This window comes from Cibotium barometz, chromosome 1 (assembly GCF_041138505.1).
Source record: "Cibotium barometz isolate CiBa-2024 chromosome 1, ASM4113850v1, whole genome shotgun sequence".
In the NCBI taxonomy this organism is placed as follows: domain Eukaryota; kingdom Viridiplantae; phylum Streptophyta; class Polypodiopsida; order Cyatheales; family Cibotiaceae; genus Cibotium; species Cibotium barometz.
The window spans coordinates 2252057-2275951 of record NC_141046.1 but is presented as its reverse complement, the minus strand read 5'-3'; the positions used below and the strand labels follow the sequence as shown (position 1 = coordinate 2275951).

Genomic DNA, 23895 nt, shown 5'->3' with positions numbered 1-23895 from the left:
ACTCTCGTCAGTGGAAATCCCATTTTTGGACACTATATGCCCTAAGATAACTCCGTGTTTAACCCAGAATTGGCATTTGAAAGGATTCAAGGAGATGCGATATAATCTACACCTTTCAAATATTTTTCGTAAACACATCAAGTGCTCGTCCCAAGAGGAATGAACACAAAGATCATCTAAGAAAGCTTCACAGAAGTCCCTTAGATATTCCTTAAAGGCCGTGTTTATCAATCGTTGGAATGTTGCAGGTGCATTGGTCAAGCCAAAAGCCATGACGCGAAAGGCAAACACTCCAAACTCCGTGATAAATGCTGTTTTAGCTTGGTCCTCGACTGCAATTGTGATCTGATTGTAACCCGAGTACCCATCTAAAAAGCTATATGCCTCCTTGCCTGCCACTCTTTCAAGCACATGTTCAGAATATGGCAAGGGGTAATGATCCCTTCTGGTGGCTGCATTAACCTTTTTGAGATCAACGCACACTCTGAGTTTCCCTTTGGTACGATGACTATCAGAGAAACCCATTCTGAGTGCTCAATAGGGTATATGAATCCACATTTTACCAGCTTTTCAATTTCCTCTTGTACAATCTTTGCGTACTTAGGATTCATTGGGTAGGGACGTTGCTGGACTGGTTTAGTAGTGCTAATCATTGGAATCGTGTGTTGCACCACCGAGGGTGGGACACCCTTCATATCATGATATGTCCAGGCAAATATGTCCTTGAATTCCTTAAGAAGCTTCGTAAGTGCAGCTTCTTCCGCCTTGGTGAGGTCTTGAGCAATAAAAACTGGTTTAGACTCCTCACCCGGATCTGCTAAGTCTATCTCCTTGACTACCGCCGCAGGGCCATCGTAGACACCGCTACTCCCATTGGTAGGCGTTCGTTGGGCTTTTGTGTAGACTACTTTACGTTCCCCTGTGGTGAATGATTTGAAATGCTCGGGTGCGGGGTGTAAGTCTACTGGTTCTTGTTGTGCCAGGCTTTTTTCTTTCAATTCCGCTTCCTTTTGTTGCTGAGCCAACTCTTGGTTTTGCCGCCTTCTTGCAGTACGACTTAGTTTTGGCTTCTCTTCGATTTCTAATTGGGCGACGTCATGAGGTTGCGGAATACACCACATGACACTTTGGAGGTATTGTCCCCAATTATCCGCTATCTTCCCGATGAGCATCAATGGCTCCTACATAACTAAGCCATTCTGCAGTGGATCTTTCCTTGTTTATTGCAGTGCGTACATTAGCTCGATAGCGTTGGCGCTTATGTTTCGTTTTCTTCTTACCAAGTTTTTGATTTTTGTTTCTATCAGATTCAGACTCACTTGGTCGATCTTCACTTTCGGATGAACTGCAGGAGACCACTGTCCCAGGCCTTGAGCACCTTGCTTCCACATTTGGGTGAATATTTGATTCATTTTCCCCATCAGGCTCAGGGTCAGTTTCTTCTTGAGATTCATACTCAGAGTTGCATTGGTCAGAGTCTTCGCTACTTTCAGTGTCGGTGGAGTTTGCCACGTTCTCGCCATCAGGAGTCAAGTGCATAACACCTATCATGTTTATTGGCACTAACGGTGGCATATCTTGCCCCTCAGGTGTTACCCAATTTGTGCCTCTATTTCCCCATGTGCCTATGGTTGCCGCTAGGTGTACCCAATCCACGTTATCCGACTCAGTCATACCCGGTAGGACATCCATATAAGGAGAATCTTTCCCATCATCAGTCTCTTTTTTGCATGTATAGCAATACCTTAATGGGGCGGAGTGAATAGTGGTATCCGATCGATTATCGATGATAACCTTGCTTCCTAAAGGATGTGCACGACCATTCTCAAGATCAACTCGAATGACAGAGTCCTGGAATTGTAGGTAGACATGGTTTTTCGACCAGTCATGCACCATTTGTGCTTCCCTCATGAAAGGACGTCCTAAGATCATTTGATATGACATAGGATGGAAAAATCCATCACAATGAAGGTATGTTTTACCTTGTATCCCAGGACCTTGATCTTAAGGTCCCTTAACATTCCAATAGGTTTAGCTATGGTTCCATTTGCCATCTTAACCACTATGTTTGTGACTTCAAGGTGAGGTGTTCCCATAGATTCCCAACAGTTTTTAGTCACAATGCTCACGCCAGCACCACCATCAAGGATTCCCTTTAGAGTTAATCCCTTGGTAGTAATGGGGAGGGTTGCATTAGATTCATCCCCTTCAAAGTACTGTCCCAACTTGTTCACAGGTATTTCAACGACCGAGTCTTCATCTAGGTTGGGTTGTAGATCCCAATGTTCCCCTTCATCTTGAAGCGTGTCGGGTCTATCCATATTTGCAAATTGTGGTAACCCCACCTTTAGTTCTCCATTGAGAAATGCTCGAAGAGCTAAGAATAGCTCAGGATCTCCGCATAATTTGGATATGATCGTGGTTCTGATCTCAGAGGACATGAAATCCATTAGCTTAGACACATTCAACGGTACTTTTCGAGACATCGCCCCTTGACTAGGGACTGGTGAAGATGGAATCACTTCCTCTTCAATGGGGTCAGGCATTCCCTCACTAAACATTCTTTCCAGTAAGAAGGGTGTTTGCCCACTTTCGGATGTCCTATCCTCACTTTCTTCCCGAATGATACTAGGTATAGCTAACGGTTTATGGTTCCGGTGAGGCTGAACTTGCATAGGAAACACTGTGTCTGGAATTTTTATTTTTCTCGGGTTTGGCTCCAGTTCTCTTTGTGTTTCTTCCACCAAACCCCTTAAGTGTTGCACTTGTTCAATCTCCTCAACTGGGTTTGGGTAAGTTCCAATCTTTTTCTTGAGAGTTTTTGGCCCACGTGGCTTGTCTTGGGGAGTCTCAGTCAGTTTGGGTGGTCGAGAGGGCATTAACTGACTTGGTTGTGGGACCGAGGAAGTTTCCTTCTGTTTTCCCTTATTTATGTACTCGCTTGATTCTCCTTCATTGAGCTCCCGAGTGGGTTCCTCCCTTAAGGTAGTGGCTTTGGTCCCCATGGTTTCTATTGAATCGGAATCATCTTCAGGATCATTCATATACACGGGGTCGTCTCCTGTCCCTATGTTAGTCTTTGAACTAGGCTTGGAGCTCGTGGCATTAAGCGATCTCTTCCGCCGTGTTTTCTTTTTCTTTGCCTGAGCGATTGATGGAGTATCCCTCTCTTCAAGAATGTAGTTTTGATTTTGAAGCATTGACCGTGTAACTACATTCGCAGGTACAACGGGTGTGGTTCCTCGTGCTTGGTTGGTGACCTCAACCAAATTCAATGGCGTAATCTTGGGTGCATTAGGATTATGTGGACATTGAGCAATCAAATGATCTATGCCACAACGATTACATGTAAGTACCGGCATTCCCGATGTGCTCCCTTGATTTGGTTGCATTTGAGTAGCGATCTTCTGTAGCCTATTAGGGCACTCCGCTACACGATGCGGTCCACCACAATCGTAGCATTGAAGAGGTGGTCTCCTCGCCAAGGTATTAAGGTTTTGCCCTCTTGTGGCGAGAGCAGCCGCTTGATATACAGGCTTGACTTGCCCGAAATGATCCTCCATGTAGTACTGGGGAATCATTTCAAACGTATCAATCCCGTATGGAGCAGTGGGGTCTATCTCCTCTTCATAATCCCCACATGCACTATGTGACTCACAACCCATCTGGTTTACAGGGGTAATCCTTGGTGAATGTGGAGGTTGTGGTCCTAGCACTGGCGGTGGTAACGGCACAGACTGGACTACATTCGGGTTCCTTGGAACTATGTGCTGTGACGGTTGCTCGACAGGTTGTGCAGGCATTAGCGCGAGTACTTGAGGTGTATTTGACCAAGCTAGTGGTGCCTGGTTTGCCAACATTCGCTTAAGTACTAGGCAATCCTTAGATTGATGGCCGTACTTACCACATGCATTGCAATTCCCATTGAATTTGACTCTGAATGTGGGACATTCACTCGTGCTATGTGGTCCTAAGCACACCGAACACCATTGCTGCTCTCTCCTTGGGTACATATGGCTATTCTGAGGAGCTCGATTACCCCTAAAGTATTCTTGGAGAGCCTTAGTAAGGTCGGTCATCACAGACATTTCAGATATCTTGGGCTCCTTGGCAATAGGTTTTACCGTCATTGGCTCGTGCCCAGATACTTGCGAACTAACGGATTTTGTTTCCGAAGACACCTTTTTACCTGCAATCATCAAGTTGTCTTCTAACTGGATTGCATTGGCAGTGACTGCTTCCCACGTTGTAAGACCTCTAATGACTAGGCCATTGTAAATGTCCTCGTGGTGCAATCCTCGGATGAATCTATCGAGGAGTTGGTTGTTATTGAAGCGTTCATCGGGAGTGCAGCGAGAATTTAGATGCTTCAATCGACTTATAAAGTCTCTCACTGACTCCCCTTCCTCGCGTTCAGCTTTTTGGAGTTGAGATGCTACTCCCCAAAGCACACCCTCACGTATGTATTCTTTCAAGAACAATCTCTTGAGAGTGGGGTAGTGAGTGCGCTCTTCAACCCTTAAGGTTCGATACCAATCTCCAGCCTTCCCACTCAAGGTTAAGCCTAAGGCTTTACACTTATGCAACTCATTGTGCTCTTCCAAGGAATCACACACGTGTTCAAAGACTTCAATGTGCTTCCTAACATCCTCGTTACCACTGAAGTTTTGAGTGAGCTTAGCCACTTGTACTACCTTGCTTCTAGGTTCTCTCTCAGGCATGCCCCGCATGTTTTCCGCAATAGATCGTCCGATCGTCTGAGCAAACACTGCGAGATCACCTAAGTGAGCAGGCATAGTTGGTGGAGGCACTTCTGGGATAGCCTGGCTGATAGGAGTTGGCGTTGGTCTGAGTATGTTGGCAAATGACGTAGGATATGATATGTGACTAGACCTAGCTCCTCTTGGATAAGGGTGGTGATAAGGCGGTCGTGGAGCATACGCCATTGGCATACTAAGAGGCGTAGGAGCTACATGAGCATGAGTAGCGATAGGTACATATGGTTGATAGGCACTGACACGCACTGCTGTAGGTACTGTTCCACTAGGTAGCGGTGTTGTACTAACTACAGCGGCCAACAGGTGCACTTTCAGCTATGCTCATCATTGGGGTAGGCATTGTGGATTCCCTAATGGAAAGTTGAGCCAAGGTTGGAAAGCTAAAGTTACTACTCGTGGGCTCAACCTGCATTGAGACTCCAGGCGAAACAACATACGAAGGGTCTATGGGACTCACCGAGAGAGTCTCCAATTGTGATAGGGTTGGTTGTTTGGCCTTGCCCGTATCCAAAAACCTCATAGGGCCAGTGGAAACTAGGTCCACTCCCCTATTTTGCCTCTCAATTTGGATAATTCTATGAATAACCTCACATATCATTTGCTGTTGCTCTTCTAGATTAGTGGCGCTAGATGTAGATCGTAGGACTTCTAACCAACCTACATGGTATGTGTAACCCGTGTATAGGTCCGTTAGAGTCTCTGTGTGTAGATCATATTCCCAATTTTCATTGAGAAATATCCCATCTAGACTTGGTGTGCCAAACGGTTCTCTTGAAGTGGACGCAATGTCACTCCTTATGGATTGGCTTCTAGGGACCTCTACTTTAGGAAGAGCATCGGAATGTGGTAGCTCAGTAGGGCCCTCATTAAACGAAGTGGGTAGAATATCCACATGGACACTCTTTGGGAGGGTAGGGTCTACATAAGATGTGAATGGCGAATCTACTACCCCTCCTTCCTCATTTACTTCGCTTGTCGCATGTTCAGAGCGTGTAGCTCTACTAAAGGTCTCTATTAGACGACTAAACATGCTAGATCTGGGTTGTGGGGCCCACACTGGCATGTTTTGGCTTGTCTCCTCAAGGTTCTTGGTAGGGTGTCCTTCCATGGCTTCTGAGTCAGAGGACGAGTCACTATCCACTATTCGTGGATCTTGGGTTGCACTCCCTTGGGTTCCAGCCGAAGGCCAAGATGCTAACGTGGAGGGATGATGTGAGCCTGCGTAGACTGAAACGCTTTCTAGTGGCTCAGACTCTAGCACCCGACCAGAACGTAGATGCATGTGACGTGGGTACCCTACGGGCGTTGGTAACTACCCTTGAAGCCCACACAAGTGGTTTCTTGGGTATTTTGCACCTCGTTTTTACTTGTTTTTAGATTGTTTTTAACCCGTTTTTAACTCGTTTTTGACCCCCTTACTCACGGTCGAACTTGGACTAGGGCGTGTGATAGCTCGAAACGAGCGTATCGTTCAAAGGGTCCTAGTGTGCTTTACAACACCGTGTTCGCCTATCTAGAGCTCCTGTAGTCCTCAAAATAGTCCGTTTCCCTTGGGGGGAAGGGGCAAAAGCCTATTTGCTTGTGGAGGAAAGGGTGAGGGCTTTATCCCACATGCTCACTTTACTCCTTGGGGAGTGGGCTACATATAGGGCACGACTTCCCATAAGCTCTCACTGGAAAGAAAGCTATGGAGGCTCACTCTCCTATATATATATATCAAAAGACCGAGACCGAGACCGGGGCCGGGGTCGTGGTCGTGGGTAGTGGGTCGTGGGTCAATTGGGGTTCTTTCTTTTCAAAAAAAAATTTTCTCCAATTAGAAAATCTTTCCTCTCCACACGTTTGGTTCTTTCTTTAAAAATAAAATTTAATTTTTTATTTTTTTACTTTTTAATTTTTTTAAATTTTTATTTTCTATTTTTTTGGATAAGTTTTCTAGGGTTTCTTTAGGGTTCAGCCTTGGCCACGGCGCAGTTCGCACACAGCACAGATCTGGGGATTCAGAAATCCCCCCGCACTCAGATAACCAGATAACAGAACGCACGCCCACACGCGGAGCGAAAAAATAACAAAAGAAACAGAAATGCAGAAGACAAATTGCAGAAACAGATTGCAAAACACAGAAACACCTCAACAACAACACACAGTCGCTTTCCTACAGTGTAGATTAAACTTCACGCAGCAGTCGAACTGCAAACTGGAGCTTGGTGCAGGGCAACTCCCCGGCAGCGGCGCCAAAAATGTGCGTTTTTGCCGCACAGGTCGTAGCTGGGGACTTGCCAAACACCGTATGTGAGCCACGAATGGCTGCAAGCATACAACCAGGGAAGGAAGCTCAAAACAGAATGCAAAATGTGTGTCACTCACCGCTTGACTGCCGCCTTGAAGGATTCCCGCGTCGCAGCCGTGAAGAAGGAGCCGCCGTCGCCGCTCTACCGCCTCTCCGCGCCGTGCCGCTACACAGTGCTCGATCGCTCTCTCACTCTCTCTCTCTCTCTCTTACACACACACGCAGGAGAAGGAAACCAAAGAGATAAGGCAAGAGCACTCTTGTATTCACAACACATGAGAATGAGGATTTCAGGGTTACATTTGACTCTTATAGGTGACTTGGCCGTTCACACTTGGGCGCCCATACATGGCCGGCCGACCCTAACCCTTATCCTACTGATATTCAAGGTGCGCCTCTCATCGGCGATCACCCAATCCCTTCATCCTTAACATATGGTGCCGACAAGCCCGGCCCATGACTCAGAATATTTAAATTAATGACGTAAAACATAGTACGTCTCAATGTCCGTCACATAGGTTAACACTACCACACGGTTTCACATAAATAAACATGTTCCTTAATTAAGGCCCTTTTCACAAGGTTTGTTAAAATAGCCTTTTTTTCACAGTACAATAATGCCAAAGACAAGATTTATTAAAAAAAACTTATACATGAATCAATTCCATACAAGCCAAACCGGCTCTCTTACTCTTTTCCTTTATACTACCGATTATCTAGAATTCGGCCTTCCAGCCTCTACATGCTGGGCAAAACCCTACGGGACCATACACCTCATCGTCGGCCGCTTGTTGCGAGACGAGGACTCAAGCCGGCATGTCGCCCTCTCCGGATCCGTCGCTCGATCCTCCTGCCCCTTAGAGGGATGTCTACGCACTAGGGTGGGCTAATTCACCGCACTAGCCTAGGCCCTCAGAACTAGGCAGCATCACAATCACTCGCCTCAATCGGTGAACCTCATTCTCCCAAGGGTATGAGGGTTACCATGGGCCAACTCTAGGTCTTACTAACATCTCCATCGTCTGGCTATACAAGCACAAGAATGGGGCAACGTCAAGGCAGGGAGAGTTGTACTTGCACCGTAATTTAACCAAGATAACAATCCATTTACTCAACTAAACCATAGGACTAGAATCCATGTTACCTTCTTAAGAAAACAATCCTGTTCACAAAGATTTTAACATTTCAACATGAGATTGTGAGACATTCTTTATTAAGGCATATGCTATTGTTTAAAAGAATACAAACTTTAACTAGTAAATCAATCAAATAGATTACTATTAACAATTAATAGAGAAGCCAGGGCCATACCTCAACCCCTAAGAATGATATATAAATAAAAAATAAAAAATATATATATATATACCTTATAGAAATTTATCGTTTATTGTTGCCTTTACTCGTTAACAAGAGCTTTAGAACTTGACATATGATAATAGAGAGTCTTCTAATACCTTCTCTTACGATTGAAATCATCCAATTGAAATCATCCAATCATCCCCAAGCTTTATCTCCTCTTACTCATAATGTGACTTTTCTCTCTTTCGAAGGTCTATGGCAAAATAGCCTTCTCTTGTAGAGCTACGGCATACTATTCTTTCTTTAAAAGAAAAGCTATGGAGTTTTGGTCTCTTCCTCCGAAAGACCATATCAATCTAACCCTTTTTTCTAAGATATTAGATAATAATGAAGGGATATATACATCTCAAGCTCTAGGATTACCTTGAGGCTACTTGCTGCCTTCTTTTTACAATTTTCCCTGTATAGAGACCCAGACATAATCGACAAATTGTTTCGGCCATAACTCTCTGCTGATAAAAACTCAAAATATGGTTATATAGCCATTCAAAAGAACTAGAAGGCATCTAGTCTACAAGCCATCACGGGTAGAATAGGCAAAAAACATCTGTATATAGCCACAAACGTGCCATCTTAAGAAACGCGTTGCTTTTTCACATTTTTAGTATGCATGGACTCTAAATAAGTAAAAGTACTCTAAATACGACCTTCTATCACCTAAATTCGAATTTCTATTTTTGGAGATACTTCTCTTAATAGAACTATTCTTGTCTTCTTATTTCTTTTAGGATTTTTGGAGCGTATGTTTTTATTCTAACACTTTCCTAATGTTTCTAGCCTTACTGTCTCACTCTTCTCTAAGTGCACTCTCTTTCCTTATTGAAATCTATATTAAAAGAGACACATACATGGCTTGGGAGGGACCTTACAATCTCCCCCACTTAAAAGTTTCAAGATGTCCTCATCTCGTGAGTTGGGGTAGTATCTAAGTAAATCCTCCTGTCTCTTTCAAAGTTGTGTCCCCCCACTAGGTAGAAATCTTCTTTTATCTAAACATTGTTCCTAAAGAGTCCCTTATTTCATGTGTTTGCCTTGTTTTGTTGTGCCTCCAAAAGGTCTTTATTATTTTAAAGTTAATTGGCCTTATTATCCTAAGTTCATGCATCCATATACCTCTCATATGATATGAACCTTCGAACTCCTTATTCTATACCTCCATGTAATATGGTACTTAACAAATTGTCATGAAAAAACATAAGGGAATAATCTAACCTATGATAGTAATTGCATAATCTTAGTATCATCTTCAAGAATACCTCTATTCATCATGTACATTACTTCACATGAATCTTGCACCAATCCTCTTCTATTTACTCATAGAAATACTTATTGAATTCGGTTATCTTTAACCCTGCTATCCCTATTTCTTGACCTAATTTTGCTCTAGCTCATGATTCCTTGTAGTAGCCAATGGTAGGCTTGATGTTCCCCTTGAATTAGGGGACCTCTTCTTGATTAACATGGAAGGACTCATGTCCTTCTCGACGCTTTCTGTATAAAAAAATTTATCATAGTCTCTAGCTATAATTATGGCTTCTGGAATAGAGAATGGTTTCACATTATTGATGAGGTTATTTAGAGGTAGATCAAGCTTCCAAATGAATCGATGGAGGGGAGTTACCTTATCCATCTCTGGAGCAAATCAGAGAAGTTTAACAAAAGTTTGGTGGCATTCTTTTAGGGTCTTCCCTTCTTGGGTTAGCTCCAAAAGTTCATTCATTTTATCCTCTCAAAATTCTAGAGGACAAAACCTTTCACGAAGGTGTACTTTCATGGCATCTCATAACTGATTCTCATTCCAGTGGTTAGATTGACAACAATGCTTCCAACTAATTTGGCATTTCTTACGATTTTTAGACGAGCAAGGGTGAACTTGCTTCTTTCATTGTATCCATAAAAAGTTCAAAACTATCAAATACTTATCATAGCGCCACATCTAAAGGCACTTTCGATTAAAATGTCTGAGATTTTTATTTTTTGAGAATTACACATCTCGGATTGACACATCCAAAGATTATCATGATTAACACCTCTGAGATGATTAGTTTTCTAAAAATTACACATCTAGTATCTTGAGACTAACACATCTAAGAGCATGATCCTCTGGGAATTACACATCCGAAGTTAGACCCATGATTGTCTGAGATGGGTTCAAGATCTTGGATGATTTTCCTAGTGTAAAGCATCCAATGGATGGCATTCACATGTCAACTATTCAAACCTTAATAGAGTTATAATCTTAATAATTTATAATATGCAAGTTAATGAGATATATCTTGAAAATTTCTCTAAACAAAGTTTCGGTCTATCCTCCTATTCAATCTCTCACTAATTTCTTAATTTGATCACCCTATGTTTTTCCTCAAAAGGTTTCCTCCCTACTCTTATTTCTCAAATTTATTGTACAAATATCTTGCGTGTGCACCCCCAAGATATAAGCACAATTTCATAGGATGATTGTCTCAACATGTGAGGATATTCAAACCACTTCTCTGGCAGTAGAGATGATTGATTCATCCTCATATGATAAACAATCACTTGTTTTAATCCCTTGACAGTTAACCTTTGAAAAATAAATCCTAGGATTTAAGATCGGCTCTGATACCACTTGTAAGGTTCCCCCCTTCCAAAATAGGGGAAACACTTAAGATAGTCCACTAAGTCTTATCTTGGAGAAAATTTCCTACTCATCGACACCTTGACCATGCAGAGATTCAAGGATACGATTCATAGGTAAGACCTAGTTCTATCCCATAGGAGGGGCGTGGTCTTCTAAAAATCAAATCACTCATAGGGTAATTGATCATAATTTGGCCAACTACTAGTCTTGATTTCCAGAGACAACGCTTTTTTCCTCATCCATGCAAGGCACAGCCGTTGGCCTACTCTTCTAGAATAGAATTGCCTGAGAACCTATTTATCTAACGTAGGGCTTTCACTTAATATATTGGAAAGCTACCCGACTAATCGGGTCCACCCGTTCGTAGAATGATGCCGTTGGGACATTCCATCCTCCCACTTTCTACCCTACTCGCATCAATTTGTTTTCTAATTAATCCTACCACATTGTTTGACATAAATAAACATGTTCCTTAATTAAGGCCCTTTTCACAAGGTTTATTAAAACAGTCTTTTTTCACAGTACAATAATGCTGCCAAAGACAAGATTTATAAAAAAAAGTTTATACATGAATCAATTCTATACAAGCCAAACCGGCTCTCTTATTTTTTTCCTTTATACTGTCGATTGTCTAGAATTCGGCCTTCCACCCTCCTCTACATGCTAGGCAAAACCCTATGGGACCATACACCTCATCGTCGGCCACTCGCGACGAGGACTCAAGCCGACCTGCTGTCGCCCTCTCAGGCTCCGTCGCTCGATCCTCCCACCCTTCAGAGGGATGTCTACGCACTAGGGTGGGCTAATTCACCGCACTAGCTTGGGCCCTTCCAGCCTCCTCTACATGCTAGGCAAAACCCTATGGGACCATACACCTCATTGTCAGCCGCTTGCGAGAACTCAAGCCGGCCTACTGTCGCTCTCTCAAGCTCCGTCGCTCGATGCTCCCACCATTCAAAGGGATGTCTATGCACTAGGGTGGGCTAATTCACTGCACTAGCTTGGGTCCTCAGAACTAGGCAGCATCACAATCACTCGCCTCAATCAGCGAGCCTCATTCTCCCAATGGTATGAGGGATACCATGGGCCAACTCCGAGCCTTACTAACATCTCCACCGTCCGGCTATACAAGCACAAGGACGGGGCAACGTCAAGGCAGGGAGAGTTGTACCTGTACCGTAATTTAACCAAGATAATAATCCATTTACTCAACTAAACCATAGGACTAGAATCCATGTTACCTTCTTAAGAAAATAATCCTTGATTTTAGCATTTCAATTTGAGATTGTGATAAGACATTCTGTATTAAGGCATATGCTATTGTTTAAAAGAATACAAACTTTAACAAGTAAATCAATCAAATAGATTACTATTAACAATTAATAGAGAAGCTAGGGCCATACTTTAAGTCCTAAGAATGATATATAATTGAAAAACAAAAAAAGTCATTTATTGTTGCCTTTTGCTCGTTAACAAGAGCTTTAGAACTTGACATATGAGAATACAGAGTCTTCTAATACCCTATCTTACGATTGAAATCATCGAATCACCCCCAAGCTTTATCTCCTCTTACTCGTACTATGACTTTTCTCTCTTTCAAAGGTCTATGGCAAAATAGCCTTCTCTTGCAGGGCTACGGCATACTATTCTTTCTTTAAAAGAAAAGCTATGGAGTTTATGTCTCTTCCTCCGAAAGACCATAGCAATCTAACCTTCTTTTCTAAGATATTAGATAAGAATGAAGGGATATATATGTCTCAAGCTCTAGGATTATCTTGAGGCTACTTATTGCCTTTTTTTTATAGTTTTCCCTGTATAGAGACCCTGACAGAATCAGCAAATTATTTTGGCCATAACTCTCTGATAAGAACTTAGTATATGATTGTATAACCAGTCAAAAGAACTGGAAGGTATCTAGTCTACAAGCCATTGCGGCGGCGGCGGGTAGAATAGGCAAAAACGTCTGTATATAGCCACAAACGCACCATCTTTAGAAACGCGTTGCTTTTTCACATTTTTAGTATGCATGGACTCTAAATAAGTAAAAGGACTCTAAATACGACCTCCCATCACCTAAATTCGAATTTTTATTTTTGGAGATACTTATCTCTTAATAGAACTATTCTTGTCTTCTTATTTCTTTTAGGATTTTTGGAGCTAATATTTTTATTCTAACACTTTCCTAATGTTTCTAGCCTTATTGAAAAGTGTACTCTCTTTCCTTATTGAAATCTATATTAAAAGAGACACATACATGGCTTGGGAGGGACCTTACATAAATTTATCGGAGAAAAAAATGGTAGTTTCTTTAACTGATATGGAATGTTTACTTCCAAAACAAGCTCAAGTTTTATGTAGCAAAAGTCACCAACCTCAGGTGCTTGATATGCTAGGTAAAGTCCATACCTTGTCAATTTGGTGTGTGACCCAATTGTCACAAATGTTCAGTGTGTGTGTGTATAGTTAGGTAGGTATTTGCACATTATGCTCAAGCATGGCAGGTAGCCATGAGATGGATCCACAAAGTATTTGGGCAAGTTCTTAAAGGACTTTGCTATTTATATCCACACTGAAGCTTGAGTCTAAGGCTACTATCATGGCCTAGTAGGACTCATAGTTAGATGTTGAACCGTAGAGTCGAGAGATTGAATAGTTGTTGATCTAATGACATTGGATTAACAAGAATTTGGTACTGAAATGCCCTAACTGTGTGTCGTAGTAAGGGTTTAAGGTCAATCCAATGAGCATTTTGTAGTAACTGGCTTGGGGGTCTTGTAAGAGATGGCTCCTTCGGATATTTCAATCTAATGAGCATTTCATAGTAAGTGGCTTAAGCATCTTGTAAGAGATATCTCCTTCATATATTTCAACTTGGGAAGAGTATATCCATGAGTACGTAGTTATTCAACCCAATTGAGGGAAGGATTTGAAGTTTTAGATAGACATGGCAAAGTGGACATAGTTCAACTTTACCAAGAAAACATCACCCAAAAAAAAAGCTAACTTGTACTAATTTGTGTTTTGGAATTATTTTATGAAGTTTATACGAGGACCCAGTATTCCTTGTTTGACATCAATCTCAGTTGGGTAGTATATTTCCACCTAACTACGGGTAGGTAATGCATTGCCACTGTAATGACGAGGCAACAAGGAAATGTTATACGTCAGACTTCATATTGGTGCTGATGAGTGATGTTTATGTCATAGCAATCTCAAAGTACCAAGATTGTCTATCAATGTAAGGTGTATTGGAGTTTGTTTGTCTATCAATATAAGGTGTGTTGGAGGCATACCTAAACCACATATCGTAGCATATGTATATACAAACCCGTTAAACAAGAAAGGAATTCTCAATTTTTACTTTGTAGTAAACCATTGTCCATGGTGGTTGAAAATGGTTTACAGCTTTTTGTGTATAGTTGAGAATGATTTACAACTGGTTTGTCTATTGTTTGACTTAGTAGAAGTGTCCTTGTAAAGGTGCTACTACGTTTACATGTTAGCATGGTAGCCCATAGACATGTCTGTAGAGACATATCTTGCCATTGAGTCACATGGTTGTACTGCCAGGCACCCAGAGTGGTTGCTAATGTAGACATGTAGATAGGTATATATCTACTCATGGGCTTGGGGGGTTGTCCCCCTCTCATTGCTTGCACGTTATGCTTGATTTCTAGTAGTGCATAGACACTATAGATCACATAGATGTTGTCTATGTGGACATCATCTTTGTTGTAAGATGTGTGAATTGTCCTAGGAAGAACAAAGCACTCAAAATTGTTCTTGGGGAAACAAAGTTTTTTAGAGGGAAAAGTGTAGCTTTCCTCAAACTATGCGCTTTGTCAATTGAACATTTTACCACACAATACAACACAAATGGGTAAAGACTTATAACATTTGCGTAAATTTCCTATGCTAAAGTGGTTCCTAACCACAAGAGAAAGCTATTTGATATCATAGAATATGCAAAGAAATTTCTTTGATGTCAAAGTTATGGTTTAATGCTTCCAAATGGAACATTAGCACTACATGTCTCCTTTGTGCTTATGGACTCTTCCATTTGCACATCTGTCCCTTGGAAAATCTCCTTTAGTAAAACAATATAAGTTGCTCCAGTTCATAGACCACCCATTGGGCATTATGCTCTTTTCTTTACTCTCAACCATTGCCCTTATTGGGTATCCCTAATCCTGTTGTACATCTTCATGTTCCTTAGGTTCTTGTCTAGCAAGTTTTTCCTCTCAAGTGCTACACCCAAGCCCAAGCTAGATAAGTGGAAAGTTAGTCTCTAATAAGGGAATATCAGCCTTTCTAACCTCTTCTTCCAATCCTTGTCAACATCTAGGTCTTGGGGTTATCTTTGAATTTACTCCTCAACTCCGACTCCAAAAGAGGTAACTTTTCATCATCTATAGTAGGGTAGTTCAGATGTAATACTTCAAAACTCCATAGAGCTAGATTTTTTTAAGGTCTTTAAGTGCGAATCTAAGATCTAAAATAGCTTATAGATACTTAGGGGGTGATAAGACTCACTCTTTTGTGCCATACGATGAAGACCTGGCTTCATACACCCCTAAGCTTTGCATCTAAGTTAGGCTATTAGAGATGAATTCCACGAGGCTAGCAATCCCTAGCTTCATACACCCCTAAGCTTTGCGTGCAAGTTCGGCTATTAGAGATGAATTCCACAAGGCATTAATTTACAAACATATGATTAGGTAGGTTGAGAAGGAAAGCCTCATCGTGGGATTGCATTATGACATTGACCAAAGCTCTAAAGTTTACAACTATAGGTTGAATAGGAAATTCAAAGATATCATGTGATTCCTGTAGTTGTATAGGAGGTGAGCTTGGTCCTTACTACTTTTGTAGGGTAGACCCCAGCTCCTTGGCCATCTCCTATGCTTCCATCTACTTTTGAGATTCTTGAAGGGCATCCTCCATTTTCTCGGACACTTGTTCATACCTTTGGTGGGCTCTCCATGGTGCATCCTCTTGATGGTACTTCTGCGGCTACTCTACTAAGTTTTCTCAAGCCTCTACTCTACTCTTGATGGTACTCTACTGGTGCCTCCTAGTTGTTTCTATACTTCCTTGCACAAACCACTTAACTGGGCATTGCTTTCCTTTCATTGGTGAGTTCTCTGGAGAGTTTCTCCTTATCCTACAGAAAGCTTAGCAATGTAAGATGTGTAAAAAAAATCAAGTTCGTGATGGAAAATGGATTATCCCACACATTGTGACAATTCTAGTGGCCGTTCACCCTAAACCAAAACACACATTGTGAAAGGTCAAAGGTGATTCGAGTTTCTACATCCCATGAAAAGGTGGAGGTCTACAATAAGATTAATCTCCCCCTCCCTAAACCAAAACACACATTGCGGTGTAGATTTAGCTTATTTTTTATTAAATCACGCAAAAATTGGGCAATTCCATGAACATGTTGACCTGTTTTTGGCTCTCTGCAAGGGAAATTTGGGCTTTAAAAACACATAAACCACTAAAAATTATAAACAGTTTGAAATTTCAATTTAAAATAGCAAATGTCACAAAAATCTCAAAAAAGCGGATAGGAAATGCCACATGCATAGGGCACCGTGTATCAAGCATTAAGCTAATAATTAGCCTCATTAATCATGATTTAATTACCCATCACCCAGCTGATCGCTAACTTTGGCTACCGTCCCCACCGCTGTAATTCGATAGTGTTGAAACTTGACATGCATGTAGGATTTAATGATAATAAATCTTGGCTCCGTCCAACTTAATTGCAAAACTCAACCAAAGGGTCGCTTTGATTTCTCTGAAAGGCAACCAAATGAGGTCAAATTGGATGGATATGCCTACTTATTTCTCTCAATTGATTAGTTACATTTAGTCAACACTAATGCATACAATCCACACCTTTTAATTGCAAAACTCAACCAAAGGGTCGCTTTGATTTCTCTGAAAGGCAACCAAATGAGGTCAAATTGGATGGATATGCCTACTTATTTCTCTCAATTGATTAGTTACATTTAGTCAACACTAATGCATACAATCCACACCTTCCACTCATTTAGTTACATTCATACCCGTTCTATAAAACACAAAGTTCTCTCAATGCCAGGTATTATCTTTTCTCTATTTATCTACTACTTACAAGATGGGAGCCTAACTTGGCTCAAAAATATACATACATAATTGCACCTCACTCCTGCCAAGACAAGATAATTAAACTACTCTGTTTATTAAATGAATTTCAATACTACAATTCAAAATTCTTACAGCTCAAAAAACAAAGGATATAGACTTTACCATCTGACCACATGGATGATAAGGCAATAAAATGCATTTTTGTGGGATACAGCTCTAAAGACAAAGGATATAGATTCTACGATTTCAAAGCGAATTTTGCTAAGTAAAGATGTACTAAATTCAACCCTTGCTTTTATGCAACAACAAAAAAAAAGGGCAAAATGTATGATCATATCTTTGATACACTTGTGCCTTCGTATCTACCTTTGTATAATGTCAAGCAACCTCCTTATGTGGGGCAAATGAATGCTCATCGAAGTGCTGCACATCAACCCATACCAGCCGAAAATCAGCTCGAATTTTAATCCCACATCAGCATATGATGAGACAATTATGAATGATGCAATTGGACCCAAGAGTTTGACAAATGGATGATCATTTTGTTCCCTCTTTCTAAGCAAATATTTTCAAGAATATGGTGAAGAGAAAGTATTGAGAGAAATCACGTCCATATTGTAGAGTTAATATTGTAGAGTCAAAAGCATGACGTGACCCTGCAAACTTTGTTTGAACATCGCTCGTGTAAAGCCAGAGGCCTGAATCACCCTCCAAAGCATTGGACTGGTGAACAATTGATTGCAATGGAAGCAACACATAATCATGTTTAGAAAGTCCAAACATATGACAATAGTAGTAGAAACTGAGTCTTCCTTTAAAAACAAAAAGGCTGCGACTGCATGTTCAGATCAATCTTCCTCCCAGGTGATTGAACAATGCTATGCTACTTTAGTTCAAGAACCAGAGTAACGAACTATATGGCCTATCGTCTCTTGAAACTGAAACAAGGCAATCTTTAGCTAAGAAAAGACTCTTCGCATTAGTTTGAAACATTTTCTGCTGACAACCAAGGTCCAGGAAGGCCCAAGGTCACACACGTTAAGACCATTGCTCAAAATTATCTATGCAAGCTACAAACACCCTATCCAGAGAGTAAGTCGAGCTATTGATCTTTTTTTCAACCATTTTAGCAACTGATTACATTATGTATAACCTTTGCAATGTGAAAACCTTGCATACAGCAATCAAGCTTTGCCATTTTACAAGACCAATCAATATGCGAACCCACCTAGCCGTACTATCCCTGGATCATCAAACAACTTCACCAAGCACAAGTTAAGGCATTACCTATATACCTCCACGAGATTTCTGGTCCAGTAATTACAATTATGGTCAAATCCAAGAGAAATGGCATCAATGAATGAATCAGAGGATAAGAGACATGCACGAGTTGACAGGCACTCATTGACACCAATCAAGCTTTGCCATTTCACAAGACCAATCAATATGCGAACCCACCTAGCCGTACTATCCCTGGACCATCAAACAACTTCACCAAGCACAAGTTAAGGCATTACCTATATACCTCCACGAGATTTCTGGTCCAGTAATTACAATTATGGTCAAATCCAAGAGAAATGGCATCAATGAATGAATCAGAGGATAAGAGACATGCAACGAGTTGACAAGCACTCATTGACACCACCCTACATGAAATTAAACAAGCATGTCCCCCTCACCATAACTTCTGGAAGATTTCAACAGCCCCACAAGCTTTCTATAATTTAAACTCTAGTAGCCAAAAAAGGGGATTGAAAGTCAGACAGCAACTCTCCACCCACACACACACACACAAAAAACGGATAACATATTTCCATACAACCAACATGCTTTCGTTCATAGCAATTTCTTCTGCATGATGCCAAGCATGCTTCACTAATCTACACTTGACGTAGATATGTACCACTGAGTGCTTGTCAGCCCTTGATAAACCAACCCATGAGTCTGTCAGACGAGCTACTAATAGGATGATTCCATTTACATTACATGTCAGGGTACTCTCCACAAAAAAAATTAAGATTAAGGTTGGATTCCCATCCCCCACCCCAAAAAAAAACTGATATTGCACAAAGAAAAAGGAAAAGGGAAGCATATATGACATAAGCAACATCAGCCCCAAAGGTGGCCTCTGAAAACATGTCCATTTTCACAAGCTTCCTCCATACCTCCGGCTCTGCTCGAGCTGCCTTCTGCAAGTGTGACAGCAGCAAGGGAGGAGGATGACCACCCGGGCACAGATAGTACTCCTTTCCCTTTCCTCACACAATCACCTTCAAAGCTTTTGCTACACTTCCTGATATCTGGTTCTTGCTCTCGCAAAAGCACTCTTCTCAACAAATCTTTGTGAGCTTCCAAAGAGGTTTCCTTCTGAATCCAATAATACTTGATGCTGGTCAACAATCTAGGCATCAGGTATATCAAAACCCTCAACAACAGAAACACTGTCGCTAGTGTTAGATACATGTCATTATGCAACCACTTCTCTGGAGACTTTGCCCAGGGATAAGGACAATTGACCTTGCTTTGGGCCACCCCCTTTGTGGAAAGCTTTTCAATGAAAGCTATTCCATCACAATCCCTTTTACTATGATTCATGGACCCGATACCTGCAACTCACAAGAATTTCCCTCACATAACCAGCTAACAAAACAGTTACAAATACAGATTATGATGAAGAGAAAAAACTGGTGTTACAGCAAGTGATCTATAAAAACAGACCTGTAATAGCCTTGTAAAAAACACCAACTGCTTCCACTGTACGAGGACCATGGTACCGTACTTTAACTGTCTTGTTGTGTAAAAATAGGACAGGAAAGCTGTGAACTCCATATTGAGAAAGGACACTGCAATTATAGACACCAGCACAAGTATCAAATCTTTGCTCAAGGTGACAAGAATGCAAAACAGTGATGGATAGTGTCTAGCTGCAGCCACACAATAGCGAGGAGAAGAGGAAGAGAGATGATAATCAACAAAAGATTAAGGGGATTGTGGGAGTACAAGATGTAGTGGAAAGCATAAATTCATTCAAGTAGGTCCTTTTTATAGGAGAGACCTATTACATATTCTAAGCATATGCCAAATATGAAGCCACCACATATGCCTTTTCAGAGGCTGCTCCTACACAAGAGATTTATACATACTCTAGCGGTACGCACATTGGAACCACTTTATTTAAGGCATACATTCAGTGCTAGTTTACTCAACCACCTCGCACTTGTTTATTCGAGGTTTATTCCCACATTAATCACTAGTAATATTTAACATTCCCATGTGGCTAGAAAGCCGAGTCATCTTGGCTAGGTTTACTTTATCTTCTGGCTGCTGCTTCTTGTTGTCGGAGGTAGAAGAAGCGGAATTTGCAAAGTCTTCATCAGCTTTCAGCTTTGCGAGCCTCTTCCGACACTCTTCGATGTAGTGTCCTGGCTTGTAGCGGTAGTGACTCTTTCCTTTCTTCTTGGTGTCACCCTATGACGAGTCCACTTTGCCTTTGTCCTTGGAGAAGTAGGCTTTGTCTCCTTTGCTTTCATCACCCTTGGATCGATTCTTCCTTGTCTGCTCCTCTTGGAGAAGTAATCCAACCAACTCCTCGAAGGATATAGGATTGCCTCCTCCTCTCATAGAGAGATTCAAAGAAGTATGGAAACTCTGATAGGACTCAGGTAAATCTTGGACCTAATGTCCGAGATCTGTGGTACACAAATTTTGTCATTACGGAACAGTAAACCATTCCGAATCATCCACTGGCCTCTTGCAGCCTGAATAGTAGACTGCTCAGTCATCGAGTCTTGGTCAATCAATGAGCTTCCGTCTTGGATCTTTTGCGAAAATGGACCAAAATAACTATCAGTTCTGCAAAGTCCTCTCGATGACTGAAATAAGTCAGTAGAAATCTCGGTGAACGACAAAGAATTCACCTCTCTAATTCGACTAAGCGCATCTGCAATACTATTCATGGACCCTTTCCGATAGCAGACCTCAAAATCAAAATCTTGCATTAACTCTGCCCAACGAGCTTTCCTGTCTCTCAAATTATCCGCATCACACACATACTTGATTGACTGATGATCAGTCAATACCACAAACTTGGAGCCATATAAATAATGTCTCCAAACCTTGAGAGCATGAATCACAGCATAAAGCTCCTTCTCAAGGGTTGGCCAATGAGATTGAGTGTCGTCTAGCTTTTTGCTTTCAAAAGCAACCGGTCTACCATCTTGAAATAAAGCAGCCTCGATAGCATAGTCACTGGCATCAGTTTCAAGAACATAAGGCCGACTAGGATCAGGCAATGCTAAGATAGGTGCTTCCTTGACTTTATCTTTCAAAAGTCTAAAGGCCATATCCAAATCATTATTCCAAGTAATAAGCTGATTGGACTTACGTCCACAACCTTTCAATAAGTCGGTCATCGGTAGTGTGAGCTGAGAGTACTCCCGTACAGAAAACAACAAAACCGAAAAAAGAACAAAGTTGTTTCACTGTTCGCGGTATAGGCCAATCCAGAACCTTCTGAACTCGGTCATAGTCAATGCTCAATCCATCTCTAGTGATCTTGTGTCCCAAGTAAATGATTTCGGTCATAAAGAACTCACATTTACTGAACTTAGCATATAGTCGATTCTGTCTTAAAATAGATAAGACAATTGTGAGGTGTCTTGACATGATCCTCAAGAGTACGACTATATATTAAAATATCATCCAGGAAAACCACCACAAATTTTCCCAAATGTTCACGAAAAAGATCGTTCATCATTTGCTGGAAAGTGGTTGGAGCATTGGTTAACCCAAAAGGTAATACGAGAAACTCGTAATGGCCATACCTAGTCCGTAAGACAGTTCTTTCGACATGCCTTTCATGAATACGATCTGGTGATAGCCAGTATGAAAATCTATCTTCGTGAAATATTTTCCTCCTGCTAACCGATCAATCAAGCCATCTGATCTAGGGAGAGGATAACGGTTCTTAATAGTCAGCTTGTTCAATCTCTTGTAATCTATACACATTCTCCAAGTATTGTCCTGCTTTCTCCTAAGCAACACACGTGCACCCCAAGGTGATTTACTTGGACGGATCTGGCCCATCCTCAAATAATCTTCGAGTTGTGTAGCCAACTCATCTTTCTCAGCTTGGCTCATCCTGTAAGGTGGAATACTGACAGGATGAGCACCAGGGATCAAATCAATACGATGATCTACTGCCCGTTTAAGTGGTAAACTCGATGGCAGTTCCTTAGGAAATACATCTTGAAACGAATCAAGTATCTTTTGTAATTCTTTGCTTTCAAACACACTTAATTCATTCACATCCATGGAAGGGATGAGAAAAGAAGAAAGTGGAATCAATACACAATGGAAAGCGGTATACAAAGAAGAATCCATTATATTTCTAAAATCAATTGTATTTACAAGAGGTCCCTGAGAGAGATGGATACAATTCTTGGTTTTGAGAGTGGATTAGCAAGAGCTAAGGAGGATCAAACATGGTTATAGTCATGATTAGGTCATGATTAGAACCATGATTAAGAGTGGATTAAGAGACACTAATGAGACATAGCTTGGGCATTATCATGAAAATACACGAGTACTTCTTCATTAGCAAAGGCCTCTTATATAGGCAAGTAGTACATGTCCACATGACATCATCTATGATGTCTTACAAGCATAAAAGGCCATCTCCCCCATGTGGGTATGCCATCTCCCCCATGTGGGTATGCCTTAAATGAGAAATATTCCCTCTAGGCTATATTTGATGTAGGCGCCCTTTTGTGGAGGTGTCTTGAGTGAAGTAATCAAGGTTACATAGCCCCTTTCAACCTTTGAATGGATTTGGGTGTAATATCCAACAAACCCTCCTTCAACCAAATCCATGACAATGCTACCTTTATGATGGCAATTCTAGGTTCTAGTTACAACATACAAAAACTAGTTATGATGACCATGCTGGTGCCCGTAGGTCTTATTCCAGTTAGGTTTACAATGCTAGCAATGATGGATGATGCTAGAATACCATAGTAAAGCTTACAATGAGATAGTTATGTTTAGGATGGAGAGGTTTTTAAACATGGTAAGGGCTATCCCTTGATTTTACTCAAAAGGCCCAATCTTCTTCGATAAAATTGGCCTCTTCGGAGGCCTCTTCTTGCAGCTCTTCTTTGTCTTGACTTGCGAGAAATGCCTTTTGTGCCTTTTGTTTGAAGAAACAATTTTCTTCAATATGATTGTCCTTGCCGCAGAATCCACAAGTCTTCTTCTTTCCTTTTGTGTCGATGAAGTTCTTCTTCTTGAAGTGTGACTTGTTGTTGGAGAAGTATGCCCCTTCCATTATCCCTATATTCTCTTGCTTCTTCTTGTACTCCTCAAGGAGTGCAGCTTCAATGGCTTCTAAAGTAGGATCCGGAAGATTCATGAGAGTTGACACTAAGTGCCCATATTCATCATAAGGCATGCTTTTCAATAAAACTGCAATGGCATCTTCTTCATCTATTGGTGCTCCTATTGTTGCAAGTTGTGACATTAGGCTTTTCATATAATTAAGATGAGTAGGTAAAGACTCAGAAGCTTTCTTTTCAAGTTTAAAGAATTGGATTTTCAGCCCTATCTTGGAATGCTTCCCTTTTGCCCCAAATAATTTCTCTAAGATTTCCCATGCTTCAGCTGAGTTGTTTGCATTAGAGATATGATGTATGTAGTTGTCACTTAGACCTAATGCA

The 23895-nt window shown here is 41.2% G+C and overlaps 1 protein-coding gene across 1 annotated transcript in view; it reads right to left on the bottom strand.

The window, feature by feature from the left end:
• Positions 1-18867: 18867 nt before the first annotated feature.
• LOC147641516 (5'-adenylylsulfate reductase-like 4) overlaps positions 18868-23895 on the bottom strand; it is a 37504-nt gene continuing 32476 nt past the window's right edge. The window contains exons 3-4 of the mRNA XM_086784895.1: positions 19901-20025; positions 18868-19788 (exon numbers count right to left, since the gene is read on the bottom strand). Coding sequence (XP_086641021.1) covers positions 19292-19788; positions 19901-20025 — 622 coding nt within the window. The 3' untranslated portion in view covers positions 18868-19291. The remainder of the gene's footprint in view (positions 19789-19900; positions 20026-23895) is intronic.